This window comes from Ranitomeya variabilis, chromosome 2 (genome assembly GCF_051348905.1).
Source record: "Ranitomeya variabilis isolate aRanVar5 chromosome 2, aRanVar5.hap1, whole genome shotgun sequence".
Lineage (NCBI taxonomy): Eukaryota > Metazoa > Chordata > Amphibia > Anura > Dendrobatidae > Ranitomeya > Ranitomeya variabilis.
The window spans coordinates 1,005,095,249-1,005,116,750 of NC_135233.1; the positions used below are offsets into that span (position 1 = coordinate 1,005,095,249).

At 43.1% G+C, this 21,502-nt stretch overlaps 1 protein-coding gene across 1 annotated transcript in view; it reads left to right on the top strand.

Moving 5' to 3' along the window:
- Positions 1 to 21,502, top strand: part of LOC143808512 (saxiphilin-like) — a 121,365-nt gene that overhangs the window by 13,954 nt on the left and 85,909 nt on the right. Inside the window, exons 2-4 of the mRNA XM_077291262.1 lie at positions 3,265 to 3,428; positions 11,974 to 12,079; positions 13,000 to 13,215. Coding sequence (XP_077147377.1) covers positions 3,265 to 3,428; positions 11,974 to 12,079; positions 13,000 to 13,215 — 486 coding nt within the window. The remainder of the gene's footprint in view (positions 1 to 3,264; positions 3,429 to 11,973; positions 12,080 to 12,999; positions 13,216 to 21,502) is intronic.

Here is a 21,502-nt window from a genome sequence, read left to right on the forward strand (position 1 = left end):
TTGCGGTACATTTTTAAAATCCTCAACATTTCGGTTTCTCTACGGAGTAGGCTGAGTTTTATGTGCAGATTTTTCCCATAGAATTGCATTAAATGCAGAAAATCCACAGGAAAATACGCATATGTATTTTTAGAGCATTTCCATTGCGGAAATTTTTAAAAAATTCATGTAATCCGCACTTGACTGCATCAATAAAGTTTTGTCAAAGCCAAATATCAAATGGTCTAAAAAAGCAGCTTTATTTAAGGAGAACCTAATCGGCATGGACGAGAACCGACAAGCTGTGACAACATTAATAATAATAATAATAATAATAATCTTTGTTTATATAGCGCCAACATATTCCGCAGCGCTTTACAGTTTAACAGTTTCAAACACAACAGTCATAGGTAACAGTGTTAACAATACAGCAATAAAGCAAAATAAGACGACCCTGCTCGTGAGAGCTTACAATCTACAATGAGGTGGGGAGATACAAAGTACAGGTGTGTATTTACAATGATGTATTTACAATGATGGTCCAGCCATCCTCAGGGGGTGGGGGGTAGATGAGATAGTGAATGGGCTACACACAAACATAAAATGACTGATTAGGGAACGTGATAGGCCGCTCTGAACAAATGAGTTTTGAGTGAGCGCCTAAAGCTATGCAAGTTGTGGATGGTCCTAATATCTTGGGGTAGAGCATTCCAGAGGATTGGCGCAGCGCGGGAGAAGTCTTGGAGTCGGGAGTGGGAGGTACGGATTAGTGCAGAGGTTAGTCGAAAGTCGTTTGCAGAGCGCAGCGGTCGGCTAGGCCGATAGACAGAAATGAGGGAGGAGATGCAAATAGCAAAGCTCATTTTTTTTATATTATACTATTTTTTTACATGTCGCATTTTCAGAGCCCTAATCAGGGGCTCTGCGAATGCTACATGGTATATACAATCTATTTCAGCCAAATTTACTGTCCAAAAATCAAATAGTAATCTTTCTTTTCCGAGCCCTGCCATTTGCCAACACAACAGTTTTTGACCACATGGGGTATCATTGTGTTTGGAAGAAATTGCGTAACAAATTATGGGATCCATTTTATCCCAGTACTCTTGTGAAAATTACAAAGTTGAGGCTAAAACAACATCTAAGCAGAAAAAGCATACTTTTCGTTTTCACATCCAGATTTTATACAGTTCTGCGTATCACATGTGGATTCAAAATGCTCAACCCACCCCAAAATAAATTTCTTGTGGGGTCAGGTTTCCAAAATAGAGCCACTTGTTGGGGGTTTCTGCCGTTTTGGCATGTCAAGGACTCTGCAATGGTGATATGGTGAAAATTTCCACTCCAAAAATTAAGTAGTACCTTTCCCATTCTGGACCCTGCCATGAGTCCAAACAGCAGTTTTTAACCACATAGGGGATATTACTACATTGAGAAGAAATGTCATAACAAATTATAGTGTCCATTTTCTATTATTACCCCTTACATTACAAACATGGGGCTAAAAAACAAAATTTTACTGGAAAATACTTAATTTTTCATAATCACATCCAAATGTTATAAAGTTCTGTGAAGCACCTATGGGTTCAAAATGCTCAACACTCTCCTAGATTAATTCATTAAGGGGTTTAGTTTCTAAAATGGGGACACTTGTGCAAGGTTTCTGCTATTTTGGTACCTCGTGGGCTCTGCAAACGTGACACAGTGTATGTAATCTGTCCCAGACAAATTTATGCTCCAATTACCAAATTGCACTTCTTCCATTCTGAGCCCGGCCATGTACCCAGCTTTTGACTATATAGGGGGTATTGCTACATTTGGGAGAAATTGAATAATATATTTTAGGGTCTATTTTCTTCTGTTACCATTTTTAAAATGAAAAATTTGCAGCTAAAGCGATATTTTAGTGAAAAAATGTAATTTTTCATGTTTTTCATTTGACTTTCCTAACAGCAGTTTACAATAATTTGAGTGCTGCCGTTTTTAATATGGTATCACTTCTGGGATTTTCTAATACATGGGGCCTACAAAGTCACTTCAAAACGTATTTGGTCTGTAAAAAATATGATTTGTAAATTGTTTTGAAAAAAACAAAAAAACAAAGAAATGCTGCTAAATTTTAACCGTCCTAACAAAATAATAGGACATAAAGTAGAGATATGGGAGATGTTGTATTTTTACTATTTTGCATGCCTTGACTCTCTGGTTTAATGATATAAGCAATCAAAGTATGAAAATTGCAAATTTTTCTAAATTTTCATAAAAATTCAGATATTTTTTTAGAAGAAAATGTATCGTCTTACGTTTACCGCTAACATAAAGTACAATATGTCACGAAAAAAAAAACTCAGAATCACTGTGATACATAGAAGCTCCAGCATTATTACCACAAAAAGTGACATGTCAGATTTGAAAAATGAGTCTTGGTAAATAATCACAAAAATGGCTGTGTCACTAAAGAGTTAAAACAAACAAACTGTGCTTTAATTACCCTTTTCGGGTGCAGGCCTTATTGTCCACCTCTCAAGCTTTCTGTTATGGTCTACAGCTCTGACGTCACTTTGAAAATGTTTCAGCAAATTAGTGTATACTCAGCAACTCTGAGTTAACGGCACAAGCTTTTCACCACTGATCGGCGCACTGATTAGCTGTCGTGCTGTCGATGTGACGTCAGTGCTGCAGACAATAACACACAACGTATACAGTGTTTGAGACTCAGTGACCCGGGGAGCGTGAGTAAAGAACAGTTTTGTTTTTTTCAAACAAATTGCAGCAGGGGAACAAAGATTTTCCAAACCAAAAAAACATTTTAACAGGGGTCCTTGGCCTTCTACGTGACTGCAGACTTGGAAATCCTGACAGCATGCACAATGAGAACTGTGAGAACTTTCCGGTGCAGCAGCATGGAGAAGCACATGCGGTCACATGCTGACTAGACGTGTGTAATATTCAATGCAAGTGAATTGATCCAGGCCGGACACGTCTAGTCGAAATGCAACCGAAAGTATGCAATTGCATACTTCTGGTCACATGACCACCTGCTGTGGGGACATACAAGTCACATAGACTTTATTCATATCAACACCTTTTTGTCACCTATTATTATAAATGACAATGAGGTATCTCCTTTATAACATCAGTGGATGGCACTCATATATGAAATGTACATTTTTTTTCCATACAAAAAAACACTAAAATCAGATTTATTACAAACATATTTTTGTATTAACAACATGTTATTTTCATGGTTTTTGTGTTATTTTAATTACCGTATCTATTTTTCAGTTCTGAGCTCTGCTGCTCCGAATACAAGAAATGTACGTTGGTGTGTGACCTCAGATACTGAAGAACAAAAGTGCAATGATCTGGTGACATCTTGTCATGTGGAGGAGATTCTACTCACATGTGTGAAAAAATCCAGCACTGAGGACTGTGTGAGAGCGATCAGTGTGAGTACATCATCATTGAAATCTATGGAATATATTAGGGTTGAGCGACCTTGACTTTTTTAGGGTCGAGGCATGTTTCGTGAAACCCGACTTTTGGAAAAGTCGAGCCGGGCGAAATCGGCCGATTACTGCGCAAAGTCGAGGATCGGCCGGAACACGAAACCCTATGCACGTCAATGGGTTGTTTTTTTCTCTCTCTCTCTCTCTCTCATTCCAAATCGCTACTGCGCACAAGCGATAAAATGGTGATAGGCGTGCATGCCCCTAACCCCTATGTCATCACTCTGCCCACGCTCCTTCATTGGCTGAAAAAATGGCGCTAAACGCGTCATACGAAACGCGACTTTGGCGCCAAGATCGCGTACCGCATGGCCGACCCCACACAGGGATCGGGTCGGGTTTCATGAGACGCCGACTTTACCAAAAGTCGGCGACTTATGAAAATGAACGATCCGTTTCGCTCAACCCTAGAATATATGATTACTAAGCAAAAATACACTGGTGCTATCTGAAATATATGTGGTTGGCGGCAGTTTTGTTCTTGCCGCTACCTTTCTGTAAATAACAAAATAAAAGGTAGTATTAATCTACGCAGCTAAACAACCATAAGGCCATGTGCACACATTCAGTATTTGGTGAGTTTTCTACCTCAGTATTTTTAAGCCAAAACCAGGAGTGGATGATAAATACAGAAGTGGTGATGTGTTTCTATTATACTTTTCCTCTGATTGTTCCACTCCTGGTTTTGGCTTACAAATACTGAGGTAAAAAACTCACCAAATTCACAAAGTGCAACCTAATGTTACCATGTAAAGCAGGGCCGGACTGGCCATCGGGCAGTTCTGGCAAATGCCAGAAGGGCCGGTGGCAGTAGTGGGCCGCTCGAGTGTGCCGCTGTCAGCACACTCCCCCCGTTGTCGGCACACTTCCGGCCCCGCATTCAACTATACCGGCGTCATAGACACCGCTACAGTTGAATGCAATGATGGAGGAGAGAGCGTCCGCTGACGCTCCCTCTCCCATCATTCCCCGCTCTGCCTGCCGCTGACACTGCGGGTGCGCGATGACGTCATATCATCGCGCACCTGCTGTGTGACTTGGCGGGCAGACTGCAGCTGCTGAGACCGGAGCCAGGAGCAGCACGGGGCAAGAGGAAAGGTGAGTAGAGTGTTTGTTTTTTTTATTATTACATATCAATGAGTGATAACTGGATCGTAGAGCTATTGGGGTGGGGTGGGGTGGGGGCGCTGGCTGCATTACATTCTATGGGGCAGTGCTGCATTACATGATTCTATGGGGCTGGGCTGCAATACATTCTATGGGGGCTGGCTGCATTACATTCTATGGGGGCTGGCTGTATTACATTCTATGGGGGCTGTGCTGTAATGCTGGATACAGCTGTAATTATATGTTATATAGTCGTGTTACACTCCCCTCACTTCTTGTAACCTACAAGTGTACAAAGATATTATACAGTCACCAGGCGACATGTGGGCCTGTGTGACTTAAAATGCCAGGGCTGAATTTTAGTCCCAGTCCGGCCCTGATGTAAAGTACCACACAAGCTCGCATATACCTCCACTATGGATGAATACCTTTGTGGGGTGGAGCAGTAGGAGCACCCACACAGTATAGAAACTATCCCAGTATCACCACATTAATGCCCCTGAGACATTTCTAAGCTGCAGAGTGTCCATGTGGATATGGTCGCTGAAGCTCATAGTATACAGTATAAATGATGGCGTACAAGATGACTTGCAAGAAAATGTCTACTTTGCCTGTTAGGCCGGAGACACACTGGTGCGAGATACGGCCGAGTCTCGCTGGTTAAAAGCAAGCTGTGGCACCTGCACTCCGGAGCAGAGCGTGCAGCTCCATGTATTGCTATGAAGCTGCACGCTCCGCTCCGGAGTGCAGGTGCCACAGCTTGCTTTTAACCAGCAAGACTCGGCCGTATCTCGCACCAGTGTGTCTCCGGCCTTAAAGGGGTTCTTGAACACCAATCTGATCACAAAGTGATCTCATGTCTCTCAGGTGTCAGATACTCCTGAAAGACGTGAGAGTGAAGCAGTGGTTGATTAGTTGCAGGGCTCCCATGACATACTGTAATTACATGCAAGCCCTGGGAGACCCAATGCCATCATCACTGGATCAGCACTGGAGGTGAGTACAGGGTGTTATTTTAAAAGGGGAATATAGCAATTGAGAAAGTAAAGGCCGGAGCAGAGCCGCCCCCTGACAGCGTGAGCGGGGTTGGCATTACAATATGTTGGATGGGGGCATCAAATTAGTGGGATGGTACTGTGTGGGGGTCATTTATATGTTCAGGTCAGGTGTGGGACCCCCTCAGTTCCCGCTCACAGGGGCCTCTGATGCGGCTATCCCCTGACTTTGCTCTCCAGACCCAGCGCAGGCACAGGACCCTCCAGGCTGGGCACTGGGTAGAAGGGCTCCAGCAGGCCCCGGTCTGGGAGGAATCCATCTGCCAGGCTTGGTCCAGCGGCGGTTAGCAGGCCTCCTCCTCTGCCTGCATCGGGGGCAGGGCCTGCACGCATCGGTCATCATGGGAGGAGTGATGTCACAACGGGTCACCGTGGCGATGTTCCTGTCGGGTGGTATGTCGCTGCTTTCAGTGTTATCGGTCCTGTCAGCTCCCCCCTGGTGGTAGCTCCACCTGTCACCATAGGATTGCGCTAGGTGGCCACCCCTCCTCTGCTGCTCATGAATGGATCGGACATTGGGCTGTGTGCTGGAGGGTCCCCATCGCAGACACATCCTGCTGGTCCAGGAGAATAATCCAGATCGGCCCTTCCTAGCGTGGTGTGGCATCCCAGGGCTATGGTAATGGCATCTGCGGTGTCACCTGGCTTTGGACCTAAGGCACCTGAGGGTTCAGTGGGATGGATCAGCGTAGTGGTCGGACATTGGGATTCTGGATTTCCGGCTGGAGGGATCACAGCTCCCTCGCAGCTTTGTGAGTATTACTCTATGTCATGTATGTTTTCTCTGATTTTAATGTCTCCCAGGTTGGGTGGGAGCCAGGTAGTTGAGCTGGCAGGTGTAGGTCACAGGGTCGGTGTTCAGTCAGATTTGGCTAGTGACGGGGTTAGAAATATTCTGGTAAATATCAGAGAGTTACTCACCCAGTCTCACTGCATCGTCACCTCCAGTAATTCGTGTACTTCGGCAGTTGGTCCTGACTTGTTTGTCTACAAATGCGTATGTTACAGCGTCTCACATGCCAGGGGTACAGAATTCCATTGCTGATTCACTTTTTTCTTTACAGTGGGATTGTTTTCGGTCATTGGCCCTGGAGGCGGAGGATGAGGGGTTAGAGTGCCCAGTGGTGCTTTTTGGAGTGTGGTCTCTGGGCCGCAGAGTCCTTGATTAGGTCCTCTTTGGTTCCCAGCAATTAGGTGGCCTACAAGTCGATATGGTATTTATGGGAGGGTTTTTTGGCAGCAAGTGTGGATCCATCGACTATTGAAGATCAGTTAGGAGTGTTGCTTTTGTGGTTAAGTTGTGGGGCAGCGAAGGGCTGGTCGGCAGCAAAGGTCTCGCAGATTATCGCGGCTTTGGCGTTTGGTTTTCAGTTATGGGGTCAGCAGGACTTGACTAAAATGTTTTTGGTGAAGCAGGCGGTAACTGGTTTTCGGAGGGGAAATAGTCTTGCAGATTGTAGGCAGCCTGTAGTTCGGAGTTTGAAGTTTGTCTTTTTCGGTTAGCATTTTACCCTGCTTTCTTTGGGGCGTTGAGAGTTGGAAAAGTGGTATCGCCTAGCAAAAGTAAATCGGAGGGCTACTAGCTAGGAATGTTGTGGTTATATCGACTGGTTTACAGTTTTGGATCAGAAAGTCCAAAACTGATCAGGAGGGCAAGGGTATGCAGGTATTTTTAGGAGCAATGAAGGATTCTTTGATATGTCCAGTAAGGTGTTTCCAGTGTTTCAATGTTTTTCAGCCCCGTTGCTAAGGGCCTTGGTGTGTCACACGGATGGGTCTTTCCTGTCTAAATACCAATTTACCACGGTGATTAGGAAGGGTTTGCAGTTGTTGGGTATGGATGCATCCTGCTTTGCACCACACTTGTTTCGTATAGGAGCTGCAACAAAGGCAGCGGTTTGTGGGATAGGTGAGAAGCAGGGCAGCAGATCGGAAGGTGGGGGTCTAGGCATTATTGCTGTTACATTAGGACTCAGGGGCTAGGTGTGGAATTTCAGAGCTGAGGTGAATTGCGGGGAAGTCGCTTTATTGTAATTAGGATGGTGTTTAATGCCTTGTGTTTTTGTTTTAGGTTCCAACCTGCTGTTGATTTGGATTCTGGGCCATTCATATGTCCATTGGGGAGCGTTACGAGCTAATGTGAGGAAGGAGGGTAGACAGCTCGGGTTTCCCAGGAGCACGGCGGTGATCAGGTGGCTTGGTTTAAGGGGAATGGTTTGAACAAGGTGTTACAGGAGGTACACAATAGTGCTTGGTGGGATGGGGCTCCTAATATTCTGGTATTACATGTCGGGGGTAATTATCTTGGGGTTCGGCCTTTTAGAGAGTTGGTTAAGGACATAAAGCATGATTTGCTATGGCTTTGGATGTCATTTTTGGGGATCACATGGTGTGGTCAGAAATAGTTCCATGTAAATGTTGGCGGAATGCGAGGTCGGTGGAGAAGATCAATAAGGCCAGAATAAAGGTGAACAGGGCGGTGTCTAGCTTTATTTGTAGTAATGGGGGTGTCGGTTCAGCACTTTGAGTTGGAAAAAGGGAGGATGATTTCTGGTTGCAGATGGGGGTCCATTTGAATGCGGTAGGTAGTGACCTCTGGTCAGTTGGTTTGCAGGAGGGTATCATTTCGGTGTAGGGGGGTCTCGGGCATTTGAGGTGGTCAAAGGCTCTCGTTGTGGCGGTTGGGGGGTCCTTGAAGTTGGTTATAAATTGGTCTGGGAGATCCATTGGGATATGGCTTCCTCAATTGAATGAAGTCTGTCTCTGTCATAAGCGTCTCAGGAAGCAACACATGGTGATTAACTTACATACCAGCTGTCCATCCAATCTAGTGTCAGAGTAAAATGTCCCTGGAGTGTGTTCGTAGAGAGTGAAGAAGAACCCCCTTCTTCCTGTGGCCATGTTATATATACATCCCACAGAGCACGTGGTCTCTACATATGTGGTTGACATTTACTATGAGTCAGAAATAACATATGTAGTGTCAGCGAAAGGCAGTGTGCTCAGTACAGACTCGAGAATAAGAATAAGTCAATAATCAATAATAATATAATAATAATCAATCTACTATATCATATATCAGGCCGCGACCAATCAGCGACGGGCACAGTCTGGCCGAGAATTAGTGCCTCCCTAATTCCGTCCAGTCAGTGCCCGGCGCCCGCTCCATACTCCCATCCAGTCAGCGCTGACACAGGGTTAATGGCAGTGTTAACGGACCGTGTTATGCCGCGGGTAACGCAGTCCGTTAACGCTCCTATTAACCCTGTGTGACCAACTTTTTACTATTGATGCTGCCTATGCAGCATCAATAGTAAAAAGATCTAATGTTAAAAATAATAAAAAAAAAAAACCTGCTATTCTCACCTTCCGTCGTCCGCAGATGCGCGCGCGGCTGCTGCCAGCTTCTGTTCCCAGAGATGCATTGCGAAATTACCCAGAAGACTTAGAGGTCTCGCGAGACCGCTAAGTCATCTGTGTAATTTCGTAATGCATCTCTGGGAACGGAAGCTGGCGGCAGCAGCACGCGCATCGGGACAGCTTCGCTGGACGACGGAGGGTGAGTATATAACTACTAGATTGTGTCCCCATTCTAATGCATCTGGTATTCTAGAATATGTATGTAGTTTACAGCCATGTAGTATATTGCCCAGCCACGTAGTATATATCACTGCCCATGCAGTATATAACACAGGCCACGTAGTATAGAGCACAGCGTTATAGTATATTGCCCAGCCACATAATATATACCACAGCCACATAGTATATAGCACAGAGATGTAGTATATAACACAGCCCACACAGTATCTAACACAGCCCACGTTGTATATAGCAATGTGGGCACCATATCCCTGTTAAAAAAAGAATTAAAATAAAAAATAGTGATATACTCACCCTCCGTTGGCCCCCCGGATCCAGCCGAGGCATTTACTGATGCTCCTCGCGTCGCTCCGGTCCCAAGAGTGCATTGCGGTCTCGCGAGATGATGATGTAGCGGTCTCGCGAGACCACTACGTCATCATCTCGCGAGACCACAATGCACGGACCGGTCACCGGAGCGGCATAACGCGGTGTAATGCAGCTATTAACCCTGTCTGAGCGCTAACTGGGGGGGAGTATGGAGCGGGCACTGACAGCAGGGGAGTAGGGAGCGGCCATTTTGCCGCCGGACTGTGCCCGTCGCTGATTGGGCGTGGCCGTTTTGCCGCGACCAATCAGCAACGTGGGATTTCCGTGACAGAAAGAAAGAAAGACAGAAGGACAGACAGAAAGATGGAAGTGACCCTTAGACAGTTATATAGTAGATTTTTTTAAAATTATTTTTTTAACAGGGATGTGGTGCCCACACTGCTATATACTACGTGGGCTGTGTTATATACTGCGTGGCTGCTATATACTACGTGGGCAGTGTTATGTGCTGCGTGGCTGCTATATACTACGTGGGCAGTGTTATATACTGCGTGGCTGCTATATACTACTTGGGCAGTGTTATATACTGCGTGGGCTGTGTTATATACTGCGTGGGCTGTGTAATATACTACTTGGGCTGTGAAATATACTGTGTGGGCTGTGTTATATACTGCGCGGCTGCTATATATTACGTGGGCTGTGTTATATACTGCATGGCTGATGGCTGCTATATATTACGTGGGCTGTGTTATGTACTGCATGGCTGCTATATATTACGTGGGCTGTGTTATATACTGTGTGGGCTGTGCTATATACTACGTTGGCTGTGTTTTATACTGCGTGGGCTGTGCTATATATTATGTGGGCTGTGTTATATACTGCGTGGCTGCTATATACTACGTGAGCAGTGTTATATACTGGGTGGGCTGTGTTATATACTGCGTGGGCTGTGTAATATACTATGTGGCTGTGTAATATACTGCGTGGGCTGTGTTGTATACTGCGTGGCTGCTATATATTACATGGGCTGTCTTATATACTGCGTGGCTGCTATATATTACGTGGGCTGTGTTATATACTGCGTGGGCTGTGCTTTATACTACATGGGCTGTGTTATATACTGCATGGGCTGTGCTATATATTATGTGGGCTGTGTTATATACTGCGTGGCTGCTATATACTATATGGGCAGTGTTATATACTACATGGGATATGTTATATACTGCATGGGCTGTGTTATATACTGCGTGGCCACTGTTATATACTGCATGGCCTGTATTATATACTGCATGGCCTGTGTTATATACTGCGTGGCCTGTGTTGTATACTGTGTGGGATGTGTTATATACTGCATGGGCTGTTATATACTGCGTGGGCTGTGCTATATATTATGTGGGCTGTGTTATATACTGCGTGGGCTGTGCTATATATTACATGGACTGTGTTATATACTACGTGGCTGTGTTATATACTGCGTGTCTGCTATATACTACATGGCTCCTATATACTACGTGGCCTGTGCTATATACTATGTGGCTGCTATATACATACATACATATTCTAGAATACCTGATGCGTTAGAATCGGGCCACCATCAAGTAATTAATATTTAACAGGTGGTCACTTTGTACCTGTGAGAGTGAGAGAAGGGTTAAATATTATAAAATACTGTATATAGTCAAAAGTACAGACAGGAGAGCATGTATATATATATATATATAAAAAGCCTTGTACAGTGCAGATAACATGCAAGAGATGTATAATGGCCGTACCTGTATGCCTGTGAAGGAGGAACCTGGAGTATAGGTGCAAGGAATAGCAAATAGCGTCGCAGAGGCAAGCGTTGTCGGCCATTGTATATTGGCCAGGGTTATAAGGCATAGATCCCGGAAGTGTGGACATGCTGGGAGTCCACCGGGTCATGGGTCACGTCATAGTATCACATGACCGCTCTGTGTCATCGTGTCCTGTGACCACAGAGTAAGGGACTCCGCATACGCGTGGACGTCTGCACCCGGTCAGACGGATGAATGGGCTTGTATTGTGGCTGTGACGTGTCATGTTGTGTTGCAATTACATGGAAGAGTAGGGGAGGGCGGTGTGTGATGTCTGTTGGTGGTGAGATCATAGAATTTTAAAAGCACCAATTGTCATCTCCTATCTCAGTAATGGGAAAATCTGTCTTCACTGAATATACATTTTACCCAAGATTTGACAGGAGGAGAAAGATGCAAATGCCTCTGATAAGATATATTACAAAGTTGCTTATTTTCATGTGTGCTATTGATTTATTAAATAAAAATTAAAATGATGGTTATTGTTTAGTAACGGTCAAGCAAAAAAAGGGATTGTTTAATAAAAAGGAATATAAAAAATCATTATCACTGATGAGTCATGACCCTATTGTTTTTCAGAATGGAGAAGCAGATGCTATTTCTCTGGATAGTAAAGACGTTTACAAAGCTTCATTACATCCATTTAATTTAAAGCCCATCATGACTGAAGCTTATTCTGAGAGAGGTGAGCGCTAACATTAGTAGTAACCTCTTATTAATGCTGGGAAAGAACCAAAGTTGTTAAAACTCTCTTTTCATTGATAGAGAATTGATAAAATCAAATTGATAACACGACAAGGAGGTTTTCTATTTTGATGACCTATCTTTATGTTGGGGCTACACAAAAATTTTCTGTTAGCCGCAGTGAGCTGGTAGGTAATTAGCCCTCTGCTGGGCTCCCTTCTACATAAACAGACTGCCAGTTATTAGTTTCCGGTTAGACCTGGTCTCTGGCATCTTGTTCCTGTGTGATTTTCTGTATCCTGTTCTCTGACCTCTGCCTGTATTTTGCCTCCTGAATTATCCTGATGTGACTTCCCTGTTTTCACAAAATGTGACAACCCCTCCTGCTCTGTCTCGCTCTTACGGCCAGCCTCCTGATTTTGTCCTGATGTGACTTCCCGGTATTAACCCAGTGTGACAACCCCTCTTGGTCTGGTTTGCTCCTTTGGGTAGCAGTCCTTCCAATGGAAGGAATTCAGTGGACCTCCTTGTAAGCACACATCTGCAATCTGCCAGATGGAGAGGCTTGTGCCTAGTCTGTCCGAGGTTGTTTTTTTGAGCCTGTGGCCTCTGACAGACATAAAACTACCGTATGTTTGCAAGCTTGGATTCAGCAAACGTTCCTCTCAGCACTCTTTTGATTGTTTAGTAGCTTGAATGATAATGCGGCTCTCTCCTATTCAAATATATGTTATAGAGGGCTTGTAGTACCAATCAAGAATACCACATCAGGAGGACATAGTAGGCTGATAACTGTAGGAAGAGAATACAGAGATTGTGTAGAGACTAGAGCTCAAGCTAAATGCACTCCACCAGTAAACATAATAATCTCTATTATGTGAATAGTCTTTCTTCTCTGATCAATTTGTTTTATTTGCATAGAACATACCCCTTGTATGAGGCATCGCCAGAATGTGCTCGGAGGAAAAAAAATGAAAATAGGGGCATTTGTACCAAAATGTGATGAAAAGGGAAACTACGTTCCAAAGCAGTGTCATGGCAGCAGCGGTTATTGTTGGTGTCTTAACGAAAATGGTGAAGAGATCGGGGGTACAAGAACTCCACCAGGCACTAAGCAGCTAACATGTGAAGATACAGGTATTAGTCTGCACATTAAGTGCGTGGTGAACAAAATGTCTACATTAGGTTAGTTATGTGAAGCAGAAATACTTCTCAGTCATCATATACAGCAGGGAAAAAAGTATTTAGTCAGCGACCAATTGTGCAAGTTCTTCCACTTAAAAAGATGAGAGAGGCCTGTAATTGACATCATAGGTAGACCACAACTATGAGAGTCAAAATGAGAAAACAAATCCCGAAAATCACCTTGTCTGATTTGGCAAGATTTATTTTGTAAATTATGGTGGAAAATAAGTATTTGGTCATTAATAAAAGTTAATCTCAATATTTTGTTATATATCCTTTGTTGGAAATGACAGTGGTCAAACGTTTCTGTAAGTCTTCACAAGGTTGGCACACACTGTTGGTGGTATGTTGTCCCACTCCTCCATGCAGATCTCCTCTAGAGTAGTGATGTTTTGGGCCTGTCGCTGGGCAACACAGACTTTCAACTCCTTCCGAAGGTTTTCTATGGGGTTGAGATCTGGAGACTGACTAGGCCACTCCAGGACCTTCATTTGCTTCTTACAAAGCCACTCCATTGTTGCCCTGGCAATGTGCTTGGAATCATTATCATGCTGAAAAACCCATCCACGTTTCATCTTCAATGCCCTTGCTGATGGAAGGATGTTTGCACTCAAAATCTCACAATACATGGCCCCATTCATTATTTCATGTAAACAGATCAGTCGTCTTGGTCCCTTTGCAGAGAAACAGCCCAGAAGCATGATGTTGCCACCCCCATGCTTCACAGTAGGTATGGTGTTCTTTGGATACAACTAAGCATTCTGTCTCCTCCAAACACGATGAGTTTTGTTTCTACCAAACAGTTCTACTTTGGTTTTATTACACCATACGACATTCTCCCAATACTCTTCTGGTTAATCCAAAGGCTCTCTAGCAAACTTCAGACGGGCCCAGATGTGTACTGACTTAAGCAGGGGGACAAGTCTGGCACTGCAGGATCTGAATCCCTGGCGGCGTAGAGTGTTACTGATGGTAGTCTTTGTTACGGTGGTCCCAGATCTATGCATGTCATTCACTAGGTCCCACTGTGTGGTTACTGGATTTTTGCTCACCGTTCTTGTGATCATTCTGATCCCATGGGGTAAGATCTTGCGTGGAGCCCCAGATCAAGGGAGATTATCAATGGTCTTGCAAGCCTTCCATTTTCTTATTATTGTTCCCAATGTTGATTTCATCACACCAAGCTGCTTGTCTATTGCATATTCAGTATTTCCAGCCTGGTACAGGGCTACAATTTTGTTTCTGGTGTCCTTCGACAGCTCTTTGGTCTTCACCATGGTGCAGTTTGGAGTCAGACTGTTTTAGGTTATGGACAGGTGTCTGTTATACTGATAACAAGTTCAAACAGGTGTCATTACTACAGGTAATAAGTGGAGGACAAAGGAACCTCTTAAAGAAGAAATTACAGGTCTGTGGAAACCAGAAATCTTGCATGTTTTTAGGTGACCAAATACTTATTTTCCACAATAATTTGCAAAATAAATCTTGCCAAATCAGACAAAGTGATTTTCTGGATTTGTTTTCTCATTTTGACTCTCATAGTTGTGGTTTACCCATAATGTCACTCATCTTTTTAAGTGGGAGAACTTGCACAATTGGTTGCTGACTAAGTACTTTTATTACTCAGTGTATACTGTTATAGATGTGTGTGTGTGTGTGTGTGTGTGTATATATATAACTCATATATTATATGCAGTATTTACAAACAGAGTGATCTATTTCAAGTGTTTATTTCTGTTAATGTTGATGATTATGGCTTGCAGCCAATTAAAACGCAAAAGTCATTATCTCAGTAAATTATAATATTTTATAACACCAGCTTGAAAAATAATTTTAAAATCCGAGATGTTGGCCTACTGAAATGTTTGTTCAGTAAATGCACTCAATACTTGGTCGGGCTCCTTTTGCATCAATTACTGCATCAATGTGGCATGACATGGAGGCGATCAGCCTGTGTCACTGCTAAGGTCTTATGGAAGCCCAGGTTTCTTTCATAGTAGCCTTCAGCTCGTCTGAATTGAGTCTGGTGTCTCTCATCTTCCTCTTGACAATACCCCATAGATTCTCTATGGGGTTAAGGTCAGGTGAGTTTGCTGGCCAATCAAGCACAGGGATACTGTTGTTTTTAAACCAGGTATTGGTACTTTTGGCAGTGTGGACAGGTGCCAAGTCCTGCTGGAGAATGAAATTTCCATCTCCAAAAAGCTTGTCGGCAGAGGGAAGCATGAAGTGCTCTAAAGTTTCCTGGTAGACGGCTGCGCTATCTTTGATCTTGATAAAACACAGTGGACCTACACCAGCAGATGACATGGCTCCCCAAACCATCACTGATTGTGGAAACTTCACACTAGACCTCAAGCAACTTGGATTGTGGCCTCTCCACTCTTCCTCCAGACTCTGGGACCTAGATTTCCAAATGAAATGCAAAATTTAATTTCATCTGAAAACAACAACTTGGACCACTGAGCAACAGTCCAGTTCTTTTTCTCCATGGCCCAGGTAAGACGCTTCTGGCGTTGTCTATTGGTCATGAGTGGCTTCACACAAGGAATGCCACACTTGCAGCCCATGTCCTGGATACCGCTGTGTGTGGTGGCTCTTGAAGCAAGGACTCCAGCAGCAGTCCACTCCTTGTGAATCTCCTCCAATTGTTTTAATGGCCTTTTCTTAACAATCCTTTCAAGGCTGTGGTTATCCGGTTGCTCGTGCACCTTTTCAACCACACTTTTTTCTTCCACTACACCTTCCATTAATATGCTTGGATAAAGCACTCTGTGAACAGCCAGCTTCTTTTAGCAATGACCTTTTGTGACTTATCCTTCTTGTGGAGTGTGTCAATGACTGCCTTCTGGACATATGTCAAGTCAGCAGTCTTCCCCATGATTGTGGAGCCTACTGAAACAGACTAAGGGACCTTTTTAAATGCTTTGGAAGCCTTTGCAGGTGTTTTTTGTTAATTATTTTAATTTACTGAGATAATGATGACTTTTGGGTTTTCATTGGCTGTAAGCCATAATAAACATTAACAGAAATAAACGCTTGACATAGATTGCTCTGTTTGTAATTAGTGTTCCCTTTATTTTTTTGAGCAGTTTATATATATATATACACTATGTTCCAAATTATTATGCAAATTACATTTTTCTCAGATTTTCCTAAAAGGTTGGGGCAAATGACAGTCAGTCTAATAAAAGTCATCACCCGTTAGTGTATACATCAAATTTTATTGAGAAACCTCCCAATGATAACAGCATAATCTCCAAAATGAATAAAAACTCAAAATGCACTGTTCCAAATTATTAGGCACAGTAGAATTTCTAAACATTTGATATGTTTTAAAGAACTGAAAATGCTCATTTGTGGAATTTGCAGCATTAGGAGGTCACATTCACTGAACGAAAAAGCTATTTAACTCCAAAACATCCTAACAGGCCAAGTTACATATTAACATAGGAACCCTTCATTGATATCACCTTCACAATTCTTGCATCCATTGAACTTGTGAGTTTTTGGAGAGATTCTGCTTGTATTTCTTTGCGTGAAGTCAGAATTGCCTCCCAGAGCTGCTGGTTTGATGTGAACGGCCTCCCACCCGCATAGATCTTTTGCTTGATGATACTCCAAAGGTTCTCTATAGGGTTGAGGTCAGGGGGAGATGGTGGCCACACCATGAGTTTATCTCCTTTTATGCCCATAGCAGCCAATGACTCAGAGGTATTCTTTGCAGCATCAGATGGTGCGTTGTCATGCATGAAGAAGATTTTTCTCCTGAAGGCACGTTTCTCCTTTTTATACCATGGAAGAAAGTTGTCAGTCAGAAACTTTATGTACTTTGCAGAGGTCATTTTCACACCTTTAGGAACCTTAACCCCTTCACCCCAAAGCCTGTTTTCACCTAAGTGACACGGCCAATTTTTACAATTCTGACCACTGTCACTTTATGAGGTCATAACTCTGAAACGCTTCAACGGATCCTGGTGATTCTGAGAGTGTTTTCTCGTGGCATATTGTACTTTATGATAGTGGTAAAACTTCTTCGATATGACTTGCATTTATTTGTGAAAAAAACTGAAATTTGTTGAAAATTATGAAAATTTTGCAATTTTCAAATTTTTTGTTTTTATGCCCTTAAATTAGAGATTTATATCACATAATATAGTTAATAAACAACATTTCCCACATGTCTGCTTTACATCAGCACAATTTTGGAAACATTATTTTTTTTTGTTAGGGAGTTATAAGGGTTAAAAGTTGTCCAGCGATTTCTCATTTTTGCAACAAAATTTGCAAAACCATTTTTTTTACGGACCACCTCACACTTGAAGTGACTTTGAGGGGTCTATATGACAGAAAATGCCCAAAAGTGACACCATTCTAAAAACTGCACCCCTCAAGGTACTCAAAACCACATTCAAAAAGTTTATTAACCCCTCAGGTGCTTCACATGAATTTTTGGAATGTTTAAAAAAAATTGAACATTTAACTTTTTTTTCACAAAATTTTTACTTCAGATCTAATTTGTTTTATTTTACCAAGGGTAACAGGAGAAATTGGACCAAAAACGTCGTTGTACAATTTGTCCTGAGTACGTCGATACCCCACATGTTGGGGTAAACCATTGATTGGGCACATGGCAGAGCTCGGAAGGGAAGGAGTGCCATTTGACTTTTCAATGCAAGATTTGCTGGAATTGAGATCGGAACCCATGGCTCGATTGGAGAGCCCCTGACGTGCCTAAACAGTGGAAACCCCCACAAGTGACACCATTTTGGAAAGTAGACCCTCTAAGGAACTAATCTAGATGTGTGGTGAGCACTTTGAACCTCCAAGTGCTTCACAGAAGTTTAGAATGTAGAGCCGTAAAAAAAAATTCATATTAATTTTCACAAAAAATGATCTTTTTGCACCAAATTTTTTATTTTCCCAAGGGTAACAGGATAAATGGGACCCCAAAAGTTGTTGTGCAATTTGTCCTGAGTACGCTGATACATCATATATGGGGATAAACCACTGATTGAGCACATGGCAGAGCTCAGAAGGGAAGGAGCGTCGTTTGACTTTTCAATGCAAAATTGGCTGGAATTGAGATCGGAACCCATGTCGCCTTTGGAGAGCCCCTGACATGCCTAAACAGTGGAAACCCCCCTTAATGGACCCCATTTTGGAAAGAAGACCCCCTAATGAATTTATCTAGATGTGTGGTGAGCACTTTTAACCCCCAATTCTTTCACTAAAGTTTACAATGTAGCGCTGTGAAAATTAAAAAAATCATTTTTTCTTTCCACAAAATGATGTTTCAGCCCACAATTTTTTTTCCCAAGGGTAACAGGAGAAATTGGACCACAAATTTTATTGTCCAATTTGTCCTGAGTACGCTGATATCCCATATATGGGGAGGAACCACTGTTTGGGCGCACGGCAGAGCTCGGAAGGGAAGGAGCGCCGTTTGAAATGCAGACTTAGATGGATTGGTCTGCAGGCGTCATGTTGCATTTGCAGAGCCCCTGATGTACCTAAACAGTAGAAACCCCCATATTGAAAACTAGACCCCCCGAGGAACTTATCAAGATGTGTGGTGAGAACTTTGAACCAACAAGTGTTTCACTACAGTTTATAACGCAGAGCCGTGAAAATAAAAAATATTTTTTTTTCCACTAAAATGATATTTTAGCCCCTATGTTTTTATTTTCCCAAGGGTATCAGGAGAAATTGGACCACAAAAGTTGTTGTCCCATTTGTCCTGAGTATGCTGATATCCCATATATGGGGAGGAACCACTGTTTGGGCGCACGGCAGAGCTCGGAAGGGAAGGAGCACCGTTTGAAATGCAGACTTAGATGGATTGGTCTGCAGGCGTCATGTTGCATTTGCAGAGCCCCTGATGTACCTAAACAGTAGAAACCCCCCAGAAGTGACCCCATATTGAAAACTAGACCCCCCGAGGAACTTATCTAGATGTGTGGTGAGAACTTTGAACCAACAAGTGTTTCACTACAGTTTATAACGCAGAGCCGTGAAAATAAAAAATATTTTTTTTTCCACTAAAATGATATTTTAGCCCCTATGTTTTTATTTTCCCAAGGGAATCAGGAGAAATTGGACCACAAAAGTTGTTGTCCAATTTGTCCTGAGTACGCTGATACCCCATATATGGGGGGGAACCACCGTTTGGGCACACGGCAGAGCTCGGAAGGGAAAGAGCGCCGTTTGAAATGCAGACTTAGATGGATTGATCTGCAGGCGTCATGTTGCATTTGCAGAGCCCCTGATGTACCTAAACAGTAGAAACCCCCCAAAAGTGACCCCATATTGGAAACTAGACCCCCCAAGGAACTTATCTAGATGTGTTTTGAGAACTTTGAACCAACAAGTGTTTCACTACAGTTTATAACGCAGAGCCGTGAAAATAAAAAATCCTTTTTTTTCCACGAAAATGATATTTTAGCCCCCACGTCTTTATTTTCCCACAGGACAAATTGGACCCCAAAAGTTGTTCTGCAACTTGTTCTGAGAACGCTGATACCCCATATGTTGGGGGGGACCACTGTTTGGGCGCACAGGAGAACTCGGAAGGGAAGGAGCACTGTTTTAGTTTTTCAAAGCAGAATTGGCTGGAATTGAGATCGGACACCATGTCGCGTTTGGAGAGCCCCTGATGTGCCTAAACAGTGGAAACCCCCAATTCTAACTGAAATCGTAACCCCAACCTTAACCCCAGCCCTAACCCTAGCCCTAACCCCAACCCCAAGCCTAACCCTAACCCTAGCCCTAACTCTAGCCCTAACCGTAGCCCTAACCCTAACGCTAATGGGAAAATGGAAATACATACATTTTTTAAAATTTTATTATTTTTCCCTAACTAAGGGGGTGATGAAGGGGGGTTTGATTTACTTTTATAGCGTTTTTTTGGTGGATTTTTATGGTTGGCAGCCATCACACACTAAAAGACGCTTTTTATTACAAAAAATAGTTTTTGCATCACTGCATTTTGAGAGCTATAATTTATCCATATTTTGGCCCACAGAGTCATGTGAGATCTTGTTTTTTGCGGGACGAGTTGACGTTTTTATTGGTACCATTTTCGGGCACATGACATTTTTTGATCGCTTTTTATTCTGATTTTTGGGAGGCGGAATGAACAAAAATCAGCAATTCCTGAAATTCTTTTAGGGGGGGCGTTTATACCGTTCCACCTGTGGTTAAAATTGATAAAGCAGCTTTATTCTTCAGGTCATTACGATTACAGCGATACCTCATTTATGTAATTTTTTTGTGTTTTGGCGCTTTTACACAATAAAAACTATTTTATATAAAAAAATAATTGTTTTTGCATCGCTTTATTCTGAGAGCTATAACTTTTTTATTTTTCTGTTGATGATGCTGTATGGTGGCTTTTTTTTGCGGGACAAGATGACGTTTTCAACGGTACCATGGTTATTTATATCCGCCTTTTTGATCGCATGTTATTCCACTTTTTGTTCGCCTGTATGATAATAAAGTGGCGTTTTTTGCCTTGTTTTTTATTTTTATTTTTTGCGGTGTTCACTGAAGGAGTTAACTAGTAGGATAGTTTTATAGAGCGGGTCGTTATGGACGCGGCGATACCAAATATGTGTACTTTTATTGTTTTTTTTTATTTACATAAATAAATGGATTTATTGGGAAATGTTTTTTTTTTCTTTATTTGGGGATTTTTTTATTTTATTTTTATACATTGTATTTTTTTTTTTACTTTTTACCATTGTCCCAGGGTGGGACATTACTGTTTTACATCAGATCGTTGATCTGACAGTGTGCATAGCTTGCCGGCGCCTGCACTCAGCAGCTCTCAGCAGGCGCCTGCAAGCCAGGTCAGTAAATGACCCGGAAGGAGTCCCGCGGCCATCTTGGATCCGGGGACTCCTTCCAGGTCACCGGAGCAGCGCGATCTCGTCGCGTTGCTCCAGTGGGAGAGCACAGGGAGCCCCCGTCCCTGCACGATCCCTCTCTATGCCGCTGTCACTATTGACAGCGACATCAGAGGGGTTAAATGCCCGTGATCGACGATAGCGCTGATCGTGGGCATTGCTGCGGGGTGTCAGCTGTCATATACAGCTGACACCCGCACCCGATCACCGCGGCGCTCAGCACGAGACCGCGGTGATCGAGCCGCCGTACTAGTACTGCGGCTGGCACAAATGCAGTGCCGGCAGCGCAGTACTAGTACAGCGCATGTCGCGAAGGGGTTAAAGGGCCCTAC